The 16,050-nt window shown below is 37.9% G+C and overlaps 2 protein-coding genes across 2 annotated transcripts in view; one reads left to right on the top strand and one right to left on the bottom strand.

Moving 5' to 3' along the window:
- Positions 1-1,038: 1,038 nt before the first annotated feature.
- On the bottom strand, positions 1,039-6,616 carry kynu (kynureninase). Its single transcript, XM_067458203.1, has 6 exons — positions 6,227-6,616; positions 5,605-5,725; positions 2,857-2,939; positions 2,306-2,367; positions 2,149-2,220; positions 1,039-1,173 (listed from the first exon to the last, which is right to left on the bottom strand). Exons 1-6 carry the CDS (start codon positions 6,378-6,380, stop codon positions 1,039-1,041), a joined length of 627 nt encoding a protein of 208 aa, XP_067314304.1. The 5' UTR covers positions 6,381-6,616.
- A 4,381-nt stretch (positions 6,617-10,997) lies between these two features.
- lgals2b (lectin, galactoside-binding, soluble, 2b) overlaps positions 10,998-16,050 on the top strand; it is a 6,564-nt gene continuing 1,511 nt past the window's right edge. The window contains exons 1-3 of the mRNA XM_067458587.1: positions 10,998-11,050; positions 12,314-12,393; positions 13,624-13,792. Of these exons, the coding sequence (XP_067314688.1) occupies positions 11,048-11,050; positions 12,314-12,393; positions 13,624-13,792 (252 nt within the window). The 5' untranslated portion in view covers positions 10,998-11,047. The remainder of the gene's footprint in view (positions 11,051-12,313; positions 12,394-13,623; positions 13,793-16,050) is intronic.

Raw genomic sequence — 16,050 nt, 5'->3', positions numbered from 1 at the left:
TTTAAATGTTTCAGTGGGACGTTCGTCTACAGTTTTTAAATGTTTCAGTTGGACGTTCGTCTACAGTTTTTAAATGTTTCAGTTGGACGTTCGTCTACAGTTTTTAAATGTTTCAGTGGGACGTTCGTCTACAGTTTTTAAATGTTTCAGTGGGACGTTCGTCTACAGTTTTTAAATGTTTCAATTGGACGTTCGTCTACTGTTTTTAAATGTTTCAGTTGGACGTTTGTCTACAGTTTTTAAATGTTTCAATTGGACGTTCGTCTACAGTTTTTAAATGTTTCAATTGGACGTTCGTCTACAGTTTTTAAATGTTTCAGTTGGACGTTCGTCTACAGTTTTTAACTGTTTCAATTGGACGTTCGTCTACAGTTTTTAAATGTTTCAGTTGGACGTTCGTCTACAGTTTTTAAATATGTTTCAGTGGGACGTTCGTCTACAGTTTTTAAATGTTTCAGTTGGATGTTCGTCTACAGTTTTTAAATGTTTCAGTTGGACGTTCGTCTACAGTTTTTAAATGTTTCAGTTGGACGTTCGTCTACAGTTTTTAAATGTTTCAGTGGGACGTTCGTCTACAGTTTTTAAATGTTTCAGTTGGACGTTCGTCTACAGTTTTTAAATGTTTCAGTGGGACGTTCGTCTACAGTTTTTAAATGTTTCAGTTGGACGTTCGTCTACAGTTTTTAAATGTTTCAGTGGGACGTTCGTCTACAGTTTTTAAATGTTTCAGTGGGACGTTCGTCTACAGTTTTTAAATGTTTCTGTGGGACGTTCGTCTACAGTTTTTAAATGTTTCAGTGGGACGTTCGTCTACAGTTTTTAAATGTTTCAGTGGGACGTTCATCTACAGTTTTTAAATGTTTACAGTATTATAGTTGATCAGTGATATAGATGATAGAGTTCATTTAGTAATTCATTTTATTTGGATATTTAGTTTCCAAATGTTAGTGTCCCCAACTGAGCAAGCCAAAGGCGACCAAAGGAACCGAAACTCCATCAGGGCATGATGGAGAAAAATAAACCTTAGAGAAACCAGACTCAGTTCTCCTCTGGCCTATTAACACACAGCGGAGGATTATTATTCTGGACACCGCACAGCTCAGAAATCATCAGAGCAGAATATTCAAAATGTCTGGGTATCACGCCGGAGACGGGTTTATTGAGGATGGGGCGCTGATTACACAAGAGTAGGAATACTGAAAGATCGGAGTTATTGCGCCGGAGGCGGGTTTATTTCCACTGCAAAAAATGTTCTTCTTATTTAGTATTTCTGTCTTGTTTCCAGTCCAAATATCTAAATATTCTAAAGTAAAATGACAAGATATTTTAGCTTGTTTTCTGGGGGGAAAGCAAGCGGCTCCTCCCCCAGTTTCTCTTGAAGCCGATATGGAAGTAATGTAAACTGCAGTTCCTCCACTGGCCACTAGAGACAGCGTAGAATCTCATTGAGCTCATGCTGAAATGCCCAACTTTACAGCAGAATAAAACATGTTTACAGTCTGGGACTAACTGTGCTTTTGGTCTATACGGCTAATTTAGCCCTTCATGACGACTGTGAGGGGGTGAATTATTTTATAACTCATTCGTTTACATTATATAACGCCTTAAAGTTCTGCATAATTAAGGGCGTGGCCAATTTGATTGACAGGTGGATAGCCGTTTGTCTGCTGTCTGTTAGTCGTCACCTAAGCTCCGCCCACATGCCGCCTCTTTGCCCATTTTTTGTTATACAAGCGATGAAGTGTGCCAAGATAGTGACGGCTCGACTCAACTTTGCGCTACAAAACTGCACTTCAGAATCCTATTGTTGACGTCATGAACACTACAGTCATATTTTTTTACAGTCGATGGGGAAAAATCTACAAGAAACAAGATTTCAATCAGAAATAAGATTATTTTTCTCACCCCATTGGCAGATCATTTTGCCTGTTTTAAGCAAAAACTCTCTTCATTTAGATTTTATTTTTAAGGAAACAAGGAAAATTACATTGTTTTACTGATCTAGTAAACCTGAGTAAATGCATCTTGATTGAAGAATTGTTAGATATTTGGACTGGAAACAAGACAAAATTATTAAATAAGAAGAGCATTATTTGCAGTGTGTGGTTTCTGAGGCTAAAGAATCATCATATAAAGAGGTTTACGTACATGATCTGATGGAAAGGCCTTGTCCTCCAGAAGGATTTTATGGCGTTTTGGTGTTGGTTTGTAGAAGGAAAGCTGAGAGAATCATAAAAGAGAAGAATATTGTTTGAAAAAAACAAAACACAGACAAAATATGTGTAAGTGTGATTGTCTTTTATACCATGAGAAGATGCAGATTGACAGTCAGCCCGTTCATCAGAGCCACTTCCTCAGGTTTAGCACCTGTTCAAAGATTAAAAGAAGATTATATTATTGAATATCATCAAAAGGTAACGCTCACATAACATTATTTCTGAATGATATGAAAATGCTCTTGGTTACACTGCAAAAAAAATGCTTTTCTTACTTAGTATTTTTGTCTTGTTTCTAGTCAAAAATATCAATGTTTTGGGGAAAAATAACTCAAAATGAAGAGAGTTTTTGCTTAAAATAAGATAAATAATCTGCCAATGGGGTGAGAAAAATAATCTTAATTCAAACAGAAAACAAGATTATTTTTCTCACCCCATTGGCAGATTATTTATCTTATTTTAAGCAAAAACTCTCTTCATTTTGAGTTATTTTTCCCAAAACAAGACAATTACTTTTGCTTGTCTAGTAAATACTTCTTGTTTTAATAATTTTTAGATGTTTAGACTAGAAACAAGACAAAATACTAAGTAATACTAAGTACAGATATTAAAAGCACAGAGTTTAGAAGATCTAAATTACCCACGATCTTGGCCATCGAACCCTCCAGAGTATCTTCGGCCCAGGCCCAAGGTCGCGACCCCTCCGTGTGGCCATGGACACCTCTGGAAACAACATGAGGTTACGGTAGGATTTATGGGACTTCCTTCAAACGGTGGAAGAACATTTCAGAATATTTCTGTGACTTTGGTAATATTTTACAAATACAGGTAATATTACAGTTTTACTGTAGTAACAATACTACAAAAACAAATGCTTCAGTAAGAACCTGTTAACAAATTACATTACATTAAATAATACAATTAATTAATAGATAACAAAAAGGGAAATTATGAAATTAAAAAAATATATATATTATAAAAATAAAAAATAAAATAAAAAAATATTTTTAATTAATCGAAAGTAAACAATAAATAAAAATAAAAATATTATTAGGATAATATTACTTATTGAAAAATGTATGTTTAATACATGTTTAAATTAAATATTATATTAAATGTTGAAATTAGTATATGATTTATTGTAAAAAATTATATTTTATTTAACAAGAGAGAAAAGACAGAAATTGTGCTTTAATAAATAAAATGTATTAAAAATACAAATCCGATTCCAAAGAAATTGGGACACTGTACAAATTGTGAATAAAAACAGAATGCAATGTTTCAAATTTCAAGATTTATTCAGAGCACAACATATATGACATATCAAATGTTTAAACTCCGAAATTTTATAGTTTTATGGGGAAAATAAGTTGATTTTAAATTTCATGGCATCAGCACGTCTCAGAAAAGTTTTCCCGTGGCCATGTTTCCCCCTGTGTGTCATCCCGTCTTCTTTTTATATCAGTCTGCAAACGTCTGGGCACTGAGGAGACGAGCTGCTCAAGTTTAGGAATAGGAATGTTGGCCCATTCTTGTCTAATACAGGCTTCTAGCTGCTCAACTGTCTTAGGTCTTCTTTATCGCATCTTCCTCTTTATGATGCGCCAAATGTTTTCTAATGGTGAAAGATCTGGACTGCAGGCTGGCCATTTCAGTGCCGGATCCTTCTTCTGCGCAGCCATGATGTTGTAATTGATGCAGTATGTGGTCTGGCATTGTCATGTTGGAGAATGGAAGGTCTTCCCTGAAAGAGACGCCGTCTGGATGGAGCAGATGTTGTTCTAGAACTTGGATAGACCTTTCAGCATTGATGGCCTTTCCAGATGTGTAAGCTGCCCATGCCACACACACTCATGAACCCCAGACCATCAGAGATCAGCTTCTGAACTGAGCGCTGAGAACAGCTTGGGTTGTCCTTGTCCTCTTTAGTCCGGATGGCGTCCCAGTTTTCCCAAAAGATCTTCAGATGTTGATTCGTCTGACCCCAGAACAGTTTTCCACTTTGCCACAGTCCATTTTAAATGAGCCTTGGCCCAGAGGAAACGCCTGCGCTTCTGGATCATGTTTAGATATGGCTTCTTCTTTGACCTGTAGAGGTTTAGCCGGCGACGGCGAATGGCGCGGTGGATTGTGTTCACCAATGTTTTCTGGAAGTATTCCTGAGCCCATGTTGTGATGTCCATTACAGTAGCATTCCTGTGTGTGCTGCAGTGCCGTCTAAGGGCTGAAGATCACGGCCATCCAGTTTGGTTTTGACCCTTGACCCTTACACACAGAGATTGGTCCAGATTCTCTGAATCTTTGGATGATATTATGCTCTGTAGATGATGATAACTCCAAACTCTTTGCAGTGTTTCTCAGAGAAACTTCTTTCTGATATTGCTCCACTATTGTCCGCCGCAGCATTGGGGGAATTGGTGATCCTCTGCCCATCTTGCCTTCTGAGAGACACTGCCACTCTGAGAGGCTCTTTTATACCCAATCATGCTGATAATTGACCTAATAAACTGCAGATTGGTCCTCCAGCTGTTCCTCATATGAACATTTAACTTTTCTGGCCTCTTATTGCTCCCTGTCCCAACTTTTTTAGAATGTGTAGCTCTCATGAAATCCAACATGAGCCAATATTTGGCACGACATTTCGAAATGTCTCACTTTCAACATTTGGTATGTTTTCTATATTCTATTTTGGATAAAATCTAAGTTTATGAGATTTGTAAATTATTCCATTCCTTATTTATTCACAATTTGTAACTTTTTTGGAATCGGGTTTGTATATTCACCGTAATTACATCCTAATTCCTGAAATATAAATATAAAATAAAGTTAAAAAATGAATGAATAATTAAAAAGGGTAGTTTAAAGTAAAATTACCTCATTAAAAATGTATATTTTATTTAAAAAGACAATAAAATTATGCTTTTAAAAATACAGTCACCAAAACTAAAGCCTGAATACACTGCAAAAAAAGTTATTTTCTTACTTAGTATTTTTGTCTTGTTTCTAGTCCAAACATCTACAAATTCTTAGAATTAGTATAGAAAAAGTTTTTACTAGACAAGCAAAAGTAATTGTCTTGTTTTGGGGAAAAATAACTCAAAATGAAGAGAGTTTTTGCTAAAAATAAGATAAATAATCTGCCAATGGGGTGAGAAAAATAATCTTAACTCAAACAGAAAACAAGATTATTTTTCTTATTTTTAGCAAAAACTCTCTTCATTTTGAGTTATTTTTTCCCAAAACAAGACAATAATTTGTATTGAATTGTTTCTTAATGTAAGAATTTTTAGATATTTTGACTAGAAACAAGACAAAAATACTAAGTAAGAAAAGCATTTTTTGCAGTGTGATTTTCACTGTATTTTTATTCTCAGCTGATAAAACTCACATTCTGGCCCATTTCTCCAGCTCCTCATCGATGTATTTCTTGGTGTTTTTCGGCTGGAGACCGAGTGAATTCCCAGCAAAATAAACACAATCCTCAGAACCGTCCACGAGCGACAGATCGGCTACAAACAGACGAGACAACAGATGATTTATAAATCATATCTCAGAGATAGCGCACACTGCAAAAAAAGCTTTCCTTACTCAGTATTTTTGTCTTGATTCTAGTCTAAATATCTAACAATTCTTACATTAAGAAACATTTAGACAAGTACACATTATTGTCTTGTTTTGGGAAAAATAACTCAAAATGAAGAGAGTTTTTGCTTAAAATAAGATAAATAATCTGCCAATGGGGTGAGAAAAATAATCTTGTTTTCTGTTTGAATTAAGATTATTTTTCTCACCCCATTGGCAGATTATTTATCTTATTTTAAGCAAAAACTCTCTTCATTTTGAGTTATTTTCCCCAAAACAAGACAATTACTTTTTCTTGTCTAGTAAATGTTTCTTAATGTAAGATTTTTTTTTATATTTGGACTAGAAACAAGACAAAAATGCTAAGTAAGAAAAGCATTTTTTGCAGTGTGCTGACTAATGAAGGGTCATATCTGAGGGATTCTCACCCAGAGGCAGGTCTGATATTTTGGGCATGAGGAAGTCGTGTCTCAGGTGTTGGAGCGGGTCGAGCTGGTCCAAATGTTCTGCCAGTCTGCGGGATGTGGGGCTACAATTTAGCTCCTGCGAGAGTTTGGAGATAACCTGCTGCACGCTCTCCATGATTCAGATCAATCCTTCTGGATCATCCTCAGATATATACACGTCCTGTTCTTTAGAGACTTTGACCCGCGAGTAAACACATCAGGCCTTAGCTAATGATTTCTAGAGGGCCGCATGGTTTCCTGAGCTCGTCCTGATGGCTCACACACTTTCTGACGCTTTAGTTCATGATTCTTCCTCTGCACATGGACTCACTTCTGCTTTCAGAGTGAAACTAACCACCAGATCTGAGGACACACACACACACACACACCCTCCCTGCAGCTCACACTACTTCCACTGGCCTGATTACCGGTAATAACCCTACACTGATCCAGTGTCCCTTTAAAGGGATAGTTCACCATAAATGAGCCTGAGGTTTATCTGCTGACCCCCAGGGCATCATAGGTGTGTTTGTTTCTTCAGTAGAACACAAATTAAGATTTTTAACTCAGCCGTTGCTCGTATAATGCATGTCAATGGGGTGTATTTCTATGAGAGGAAAAAACACACAGACATACGAATCCATATTAAACCCTGAGGCTCGTGACGACACATTGATGTCTTAAGACACGAAACGATCGCTCTCTGCCAGAAACACAACAGTATTTGTTATTTTTTTACCTCATATCAGACGAATCTCATCTAGTGTTTCCAGCGACATTACTTCCGGTGAGTAAGGGCAAAATACCAGTGTGATTATACATATATTTACATAGATGCCTTATTCGACTGATCAGCGTAGGCACTAATGAGAAATCTATGAATATATCTAATCTGCCTTCAAAAAGTGGTTTTGAAAGGGCTGGACTCTATTTTATTGTGAAATAGTGCATTCATTACTTTCTGTGGGAAAAAATGGATATTAATTATTGCATAAACATTCATAAGTACCACAAACGCTCTCAAAATGCAAAAATGCAAAAATATATAAATATATTATTGAACAAAAATGTATTACAATGATTTTGCTGAAAAAATAAGAAGTTACATTACAAAGGTGAAGACCAGCAGTGTGACTCCCAAATAAAGATACACAATGTGAGCATTGTTCTCCTGAACATTCAGACAGCGGTGAAGTCCATGAGGATTCTCCCACGCTGAGAGGAAATTCATTCCCCTAATATTTAGATGGCACGTGTTCAATGTGTCGATCCAAGAGTGAAAGATTTCATTACGTCCAGCTGAATGATCAGGACTGACCGTGAGAAACACTTTTGAAACATCCTCAACACTGACCAAACCAGTTTACAGCAAGCACAAATAAAGAGGAAATCTGCATTCTCTGCACCAAATATCTAAATCTTAAATCAAGATGCATTTACTAGATAAGTAAAATTACATAAGATTTTTTTTTTTCTGGGGAAAAATATTAAAATGAAGTGAGTTTTTGCTTAAAACAGGCAACATGATCTGCCAATGGGGTGAGACATTTTTTTTGGGACGGAAACAAGAAACAAGATTATTTTTCTCACCCCATTCGCAGAACATTTTACCTGTTTTAAGCAAAAATTCACTTCATTTAGATTTTTCTTTCAACAAAACAAGAAAAAATATATTGTCGTTTTACTTATAAATGGGTTAGATGGTTAAATCAGCCTTACGGCTCCACCAGGGACAGTCGGCCTTACGGCTGCACCAGGGACCATCGGCCTTACGGCTCCACCAGGGACCATCGGCCTTATGGCTCCACCAGGGACAATCGGCCTTATGGCTCCACCAGGGACAATCGGCCTTACGGTTACACCAGGGACAATCAGCCTTACGGCTCCACCAGGGACAATCGGCCTTACGGCTCCACCAGGGACCATCGGCCTTACGGCTTCACCAGGGACAATCAGCCTTACGGCTCCACCAGGGACCATCGGCCTTACGGCTCCACCAGGGACCATCGGCCTTACGGCTCCACCAGGGACAATCGGCCTTACGGCTCCACCAGGGACAATCGGCCTTAAGGCTCCACCAGTGACAATCGGCCTTACGGCTCCACCAGTGACAATCGGCCTTACGGCTCCACCAGGGACAATCGGCCTTACGGCTCCACCAGGGACAATCGGCCTTACGGCTCCACCAGGGACAATCGGCCTTACGGCTCCACCAGGGAAAATCGGATCTACAGCTTCACCAGGGACAATCAGCCTTGTGGCTCCACCAGGGACAATCGGCCTTATGGCTCCACCAGGGACAATCAGCCTTACGGCTCCACCAGGGACAATCGGCCTTACGGCTCCACCAGGGACAATCGGCCTTACGGCTCCACCAGGGATAATCGGCCTTGTGGCTCCACCAGGGACAATCGGCCTTACGGCTCCACCAGGGATAATCAGCCTTGTGGCTCCACCAGGGACAATCGGCCTTACGGCTGCACCAGGGACCATCGGCCTTACGGCTCCACCAGGGACCATCGGCCTTATGGCTCCACCAGGGACAATCGGCCTTATGGCTCCACCAGGGACAATCGGCCTTACGGTTACACCAGGGACAATCAGCCTTACGGCTCCACCAGGGACAATCGGCCTTACGGCTCCACCAGGGACCATCGGCCTTACGGCTTCACCAGGGACAATCAGCCTTACGGCTCCACCAGGGACCATCGGCCTTACGGCTCCACCAGGGACCATCGGCCTTACGGCTCCACCAGGGACAATCGGCCTTACGGCTCCACCAGGGACAATCGGCCTTAAGGCTCCACCAGTGACAACAATCGGCCTTACGGCTCCACCAGGGACAATCGGCCTTACGGCTCCACCAGGGACAATCGGCCTTACGGCTCCACCAGGGACAATCGGCCTTACGGCTCCACCAGGGAAAATCGGATCTACAGCTTCACCAGGGACAATCAGCCTTGTGGCTCCACCAGGGACAATCGGCCTTATGGCTCCACCAGGGACATTTACTAGATAAGTAAAATTACATAAGATTTTTTTTTTTCTGGGGAAAAATATTAAAATGAAGTGAGTTTTTGCTTAAAACAGGCAACATGATCTGCCAATGGGGTGAGACATTTTTTTTGGGACGGAAACAAGAAACAAGATTATTTTTCTCACCCCATTCGCAGAACATTTTACCTGTTTTAAGCAAAAATTCACTTCATTTAGATTTTTCTTTCAACAAAACAAGAAAAAATATATTGTCGTTTTACTTATAAATGGGTTAGATGGTTAAATCAGCCTTACGGCTCCACCAGGGACAGTCGGCCTTACGGCTGCACCAGGGACCATCGGCCTTACGGCTCCACCAGGGACAATCAGCCTTGTGGCTCCACCAGGGACAATCGGCCTTATGGCTCCACCAGGGACAATCGGCCTTACGGCTCCACCAGGGACAATCGGCCTTACGGCTCCACCAGGGACAATCGGCCTTACGGCTCCACCAGGGACAATCGGCCTTACAGTTCCACCAGGGACAATCGGCCTTACGGCTCCACCAGGGACAATCGGCTGTTACTTAAGCCCTAAGTTCTCCTAAATTCTTTGTCCGTTCTCGTTTGTGTAATGACAGCTACATGGCTTTAAATAACTATTTGTTTAATTTTGTTATTTTTTGCAATTGAACAAAAGTATAAGGATAATGTTCCTTGGAAAAAAAAGCTGAGTAATAATTAGAGCTAGAGTTTAACTCACCAACTTCTTGGGAGAAGCTCATTGAATGTTTCTGGATGACAATCTCCACCAGCTGAATCAAAACTGATATTTAAATGTGTCGGTTCCCACAAATAAATTCCTTGCATATGTTCTATATCAACAGTGTTGGGGAAAGTTACTTTGAAAAGTAATGCATTACAATATTGCATTACTCCCTTAAAGAGTAACTAATTGCGTTACTTAGTTACTTTTTAAGAAAGTGTTACATTTTTTTAAAATTACTTTTCCGTTACTTTTTCTCATCTGGGTTGGGCTTGTTTTATATATATAACAAAAAAAGTTTTCTTTTTGAGCAAATGTAAAGACCCTCACACACCAAAAGTGAAATCAGCCTCAGGTAACACTTATTTAACCAATACATAAAAAATAAAAAATAAAAAAAATCTAAAGTATTTTTGGCGTATGGTTTAAATGATTTATTAATGGTCATCAGCAAGTACACCAGTCAATAAAGTGAGATTTAATGCATATAAATATTTGATTTATTTAACATTTAATGATTGTAGGTTTGCTGTTCACAGATTTGATTAATTTTGAGGAATACTGAATCTTTTTGTGTGTGTGAGTGTGCTAATGAGATTAATAAATGGAGACTCACATTTAGCCTAGAATTACAATAACCATCGTTCACACAATGACTCCACAGTTACGATTTTGGGATATTACAATATTGGGACGAGAGCGGTCAGTCAATAAATGGGAAAGCAAAGTGACTTGTGTTTCTTATTTGAAAAAGTAACTCAGATATTTTGTTGTAAATTTTAAAAGTAATGCATTACTTTACTAGTTACTTGAAAAAGTAATCTGGTCACGTGACTCAAGTTTCCCCCAACACTGTATATCAATATCAAGATATCTGGACTGTCTATTCATGAGGGAATCTCAAAGATAACAGGCATATTGATTGAGTCAGTTGAACGTGATAGGTTCAGCCTCACCGCTCTGCTCTCTTCCTATTGGAGCTTCTGAGCTCCGCCTCCTGGGTTTATAATGAGGGGCGGCAGGTGAAGAGACACACAGCTGCAGCTCTACCAACAAGACAAGATGGTAAGTAACATTACTTCCCTTATTATATTATATTATATTATATTAATTTTTTCTCCTATTGTATATGAGTGTCACCGTCGGTCGTGTTGAACAAACAGCATGAACTGATGTTATCATGGCTTCCTCTGGTGAAATCTCACTGAAGCAACACTGGGATTGCAAAATAAAACATGAAGTGTAAAGATTGACCATGACAGGCCTATTTCTAAAGCCAACAATATAATAATAATAATAATAATAATAATAATAATAATAATAATATAGAGAGCAAAATGTGTATATATATATATATTATATATATATATATATATATATATATATATATATATATATATATATATATATATATATATATATATAACCTGGTTGCCTTAAAATTTGGAGTTTATTGAAATTAAAAATTTTAGTTGATACACTGAAGGAAATTGGTTTAATAAATAGAAACACAAAATATTATTGTATCTGAACCACATAAAAATCTGATAAATCATGAAAATACAAAGTTTAGATTAGCATCATATTTAAAATATTTTTACAATTTTAATAACATTATTGATAAATCATGAAAATAGCACAATTTGGCTCCGTCATCACAAATAAAACACACAATTACCCAATATGTTTACAAAATCTTTTAATAATATTTGAATAAAGGTTGTCGAATCTCATTGTTCATTGTATTAACTTAAAATTTTAAGGCCACCACACTGTAAAAAAAAGGCAAATTTTGAACTTTTGCAGTACAATCGACTTGGATGTTTAAGCTATTTCAACTTAAATTATGTGAAACTGACTTTAAAATATGAGTTACATCTTGTATAACTAATAAAAAAGTTTAAAATTTCTTAACTTATTTTGATGAGTTAAAACAATGTAAAAACACGTCATAACTTATTGAACATATATGTCTTTACAGCGCACGGCTTGCCTTACTCACAGTCTATCAGTCAGTGTTCATTGTGTCATTCTGGGTCTGTATGTCACTTCTCAGCACTTTTGTAACCCTGAGAAGCGTTAGATCAAATGTTTGCTCGTGTCTTTATGGCTTTATTATTACGTGAGGTTTATCATTAACGTTGGGTTTGGTCGCTCAGATAACACATTCTGCCAAACGACTGTTCCTCTTATCGACGGCATCGGGAATCACAGGTTAAACAGTAATCTCGCCGCCCTGAAGAATCGATCAAATATGGAGCCTAAGTCACGTTATATTGTCCTTTGAATTTATTTTGCACAATGACATGTTTTTTTTATATCTAACAGGTGTTCACCATAAACGACATGAGCTTTAAGGCTGGGATGGAGATGAAGGTCACTGGGAAGATCAAACCAGGCTGTGAAGGGTGAGCGAGTATAAAATATTCATTCTAGGTTATCTGGTCTCACGTTTTTTCCACCTTAACACAATGGAATATTGCCATATATATCAGGCATAACATTATAACACTGATGATCTCTTCATCTCCTGTTAGTGGGTGGGATATATTAGGCAGCAAGTGAACATGTTGTCCTCAGAGTTGATGTGTGTGAAGCAGGAGAAATGGGCAAGCGTAAGGATTTGAGCGAGTTTGGCCAGATTGTGACGGCTAGACGACTGGGTCAGAGCATCTCCAAAACTGCAGCTCTTGTGGGCTGTTCCCGGTCTGCAGTGGTCAGTATCTATCAAAAGTGCTCCAAGGAAGGACCAGTGGAGAACCGGCCACAGGGTCATGGGCGGCCAAGGCTCATTGATGACCGTGGGGAGCGAAGGCTGGCCCGTGGGGTCCGATCAAACAGACGAGCTACTGGAGCTCAAACTGCTCCAGAAGTTAATGCTGGTTCTGATAGAAAGCTGTCAGAATACACAGAGCAGCTCAGTTTGAGGCGTATGGACCAGTCAGGGTGACCTCTGACCCCTGACCCCGCCGAAAGCACCAACAGTGGCACGTGAGCATCAGAACTGGACCACGGAGCAATGGAAGAAGGTGGCCTGGTCTGAGGAATTCCCCAGATCTCAATCCAATCAAGCATCTGTGGGATGAGCTGAACAAACAAGTCCGATCCATGGAGGCCCCACCCCGCAACTTACAGGACTTAAAGGATCTGCTGCTAACCTCTTGGTGCCAGATACCACAGCACACCTTCAGGGGTCTAGAGGAGTCCATCAGAGACGGGTCAGGGGGACCAACACAATATTAGGTCATAATGTTATGCCTGATCGGTGTATAACATCAAACAACATTTAAAACAAAGAACAGAACATGCAGAAATACAATTTTCATTACATAGCAGAATGTTTTTACACTCTAAAAAATGCTGGGTTAAAAACAACCCAAGCTGGGTTAGAAATGGACAAACCCAGAAATGGGGTTGTTTGAACCCTAATAAATGGAGCCATTCAAACAACCCAATATCTGGGTTTGTCCATTTCTAACCCAACTTGGGTTGTTTTTAACCCAGCGTTGTTTAGAGTGTAGAGCATGTTTTTTGTTAGCTGGGTATATAAAGACAGCAGGTTCTGTAGAAGAGCTACAGGTCATACAAACGCATCGTTATGAATTAAATCTGTTATAATCGCGTCTCTGCGTCCTCAGGTTCTCCATCAACATCGGTCACGACGCCGACGCCATCGCCCTTCACTTTAACCCTCGCTTTAATGTAAGGGGCGACACCAACACCATCGTCTGCAACTCCAAACAGGGCGGATGGGGCTCCGAACACCGAGAGCAATGCTTCCCATTTCAGCAGGGTGAAGAATTCAAGGTGAGCACCAGCGACCTCTGACCTCTCCCACATCTCAAACAACTCTTGATCATCATGATCTCTCATCACTCATCAAAATAATTTAACTCGTTTTTTAAAGTTACACAAGATTCAGCTAGGCGAGACTAAATGGAAAATGAGGGTGAATGAATGAGGGTGTAAATGGATTACACCCTCATCCTTCCCTCGGGTCATTTTGACCCGAATCTCGTTTTTAACACACATATTCGAGTGTTCATCGGAGTGGTCCAAAACCCATCACACTTGAAACATGAACACACACAAACATAGTGACTGGATTTTGAGGAGTTTTGTGGCTGAAATTTTGAGTCTATAAGAGTCATGAAATATCACAGTATATTATTATTATTATTATTATTATTATTATTATTATTATTATTATTATTATTATTATTATTATTATTATTATTATTATTATTATTAGGCCGGCAGAGACACAACGAGAGATATTCTGAGCTAACATTAAAGAGTTATGCATGTATTGAGTTATTTTGAATTTAAGCTTAAAGATTGTGAAGAATGTGCATAAATCATTATTTATTGATAAAATCCAGTCATTTAAAGGTAAATAAAATAAAATAGCAATAAAAAATGTCATTAAAAATATAAAATTATTTTTATATATATATATATATATATATATATATATATATATATATATATATATATATATATATATATATATATATGTATATATATATATATATATAAAATATCATATGATAAATAATTATAATTGTAGGGCTTCGGGTCATTTAAGTAACCTGGTTGCCTTAAAATGTTGAGTTTATTGAAATTAAAAATTTGAGTTGATAAAATGAAGGAAATTTGTTTAATAAATAGAAACTCAAAATATTATTGTATCTGAACCACATAAAACATGTGATAAATCATGAAAATAGCACAATTTGGCTGCATCATTACTAATAAAACACACAATTACCCAATATGCTCACAAAATCTTTTCATAATATTTCAATAAAGTGTGTCGATTCACAAAAATTTTCATTGTATTAAATCAAAATTTTAAGGCAACCAGTTCTCTTATTTTTTTAAATAAGTTTTTACAGGTGGTGTGTATTTTTTAGACGAGACTTTCCTGAAAAAATCTGAAAAGTTTTCCTGGATTTCTGCCTTTTAAAAAGTCTGTCGGTCTACAATGCACAATATTCGTGTTCAAGAGCGATACACTCACTCCACACTCTTAGAAGAAAAGGTTCTATCGCCGCTACACATCTGGAACCTCTAAAAGGTTCACTGCAAAAAATGCATTTCTTAGTATTTTTGTCTTGTTTCTAGTCCGAACATCTAAAAACTCTTAAAACAAGAAGTATTTACTAGACAAGCAAAAGTAATTGTCTTGTTTTGGGGAAAATAACTCAAAATGAAGAGAGTTTTTGCTTAAAATAAGATAAATAATCTGCCAATGGGAAACAAGAAAACAGAAAACAAGATTATTTTTCTCACCCCATTGGCAGATTATTTATCTTATTTTAAGCAAAAACTCTCTTCATTTTTATTTTTTCCCAAAACAAGACAATAATTTGTACTTGTCTAGTAAATGTTTCTTAATGTAAGAAGCTTTAGATATTTAGACTAGAAACAAGACAAAAATACTAAGTAAGAAATGCAGTGGGTTTTTTTAAAAAAGTATACTCAACTCCAAAGAACATGTTCTGCTAAAACGGTTCTGTGATGACATGGAAGACGCCTTTTGGCACCTAAGAGGGTTCTAGAACCTCTTCTTCATCTCCAGCAGTACTGGCTCAGGTGACGGTTTGATCCGTGTGGAGATGCTCTAGATAGATATGGATCAAACCTGAAGCTTTATCTGTGTGTTCTCTGACCGGTTCTATAGTGTCTTGTGGAGTTGACAGATTGAGTCATAAAGCATTACTCTTTAACTACACATGCAATAAACCGCCCACCACACTGTAAAAAATCCAACTCACAAAAAGCTAGGCTAATGATTATGTTTTAGTTTACTAGACAATTAAATGCAAAACAGTTCTTAACCAGTGAAAAGAAGTTGGTTCCACAATTCTTAAACCAACTTAGTATTAATTGTAAATTTGATTTGTAATTGCAAGTTAACAATGCATTCTGGGTGCATCATTCAAAAGCTCCCAGCATGCATTGCGGCATGAAGCACGTCACCATTATTGAGATTCATCGGCTGATTCTTGATGTCTGCGGGGATATATCTCACAGGAGGTCAAAGTGCTCAATGTACAATC

Source organism: Pseudorasbora parva, chromosome 12 (genome assembly GCF_024679245.1).
Source record: "Pseudorasbora parva isolate DD20220531a chromosome 12, ASM2467924v1, whole genome shotgun sequence".
NCBI lineage: Eukaryota > Metazoa > Chordata > Actinopteri > Cypriniformes > Gobionidae > Pseudorasbora > Pseudorasbora parva.
This window is presented reverse-complemented; position numbering and strand designations above follow the sequence as displayed.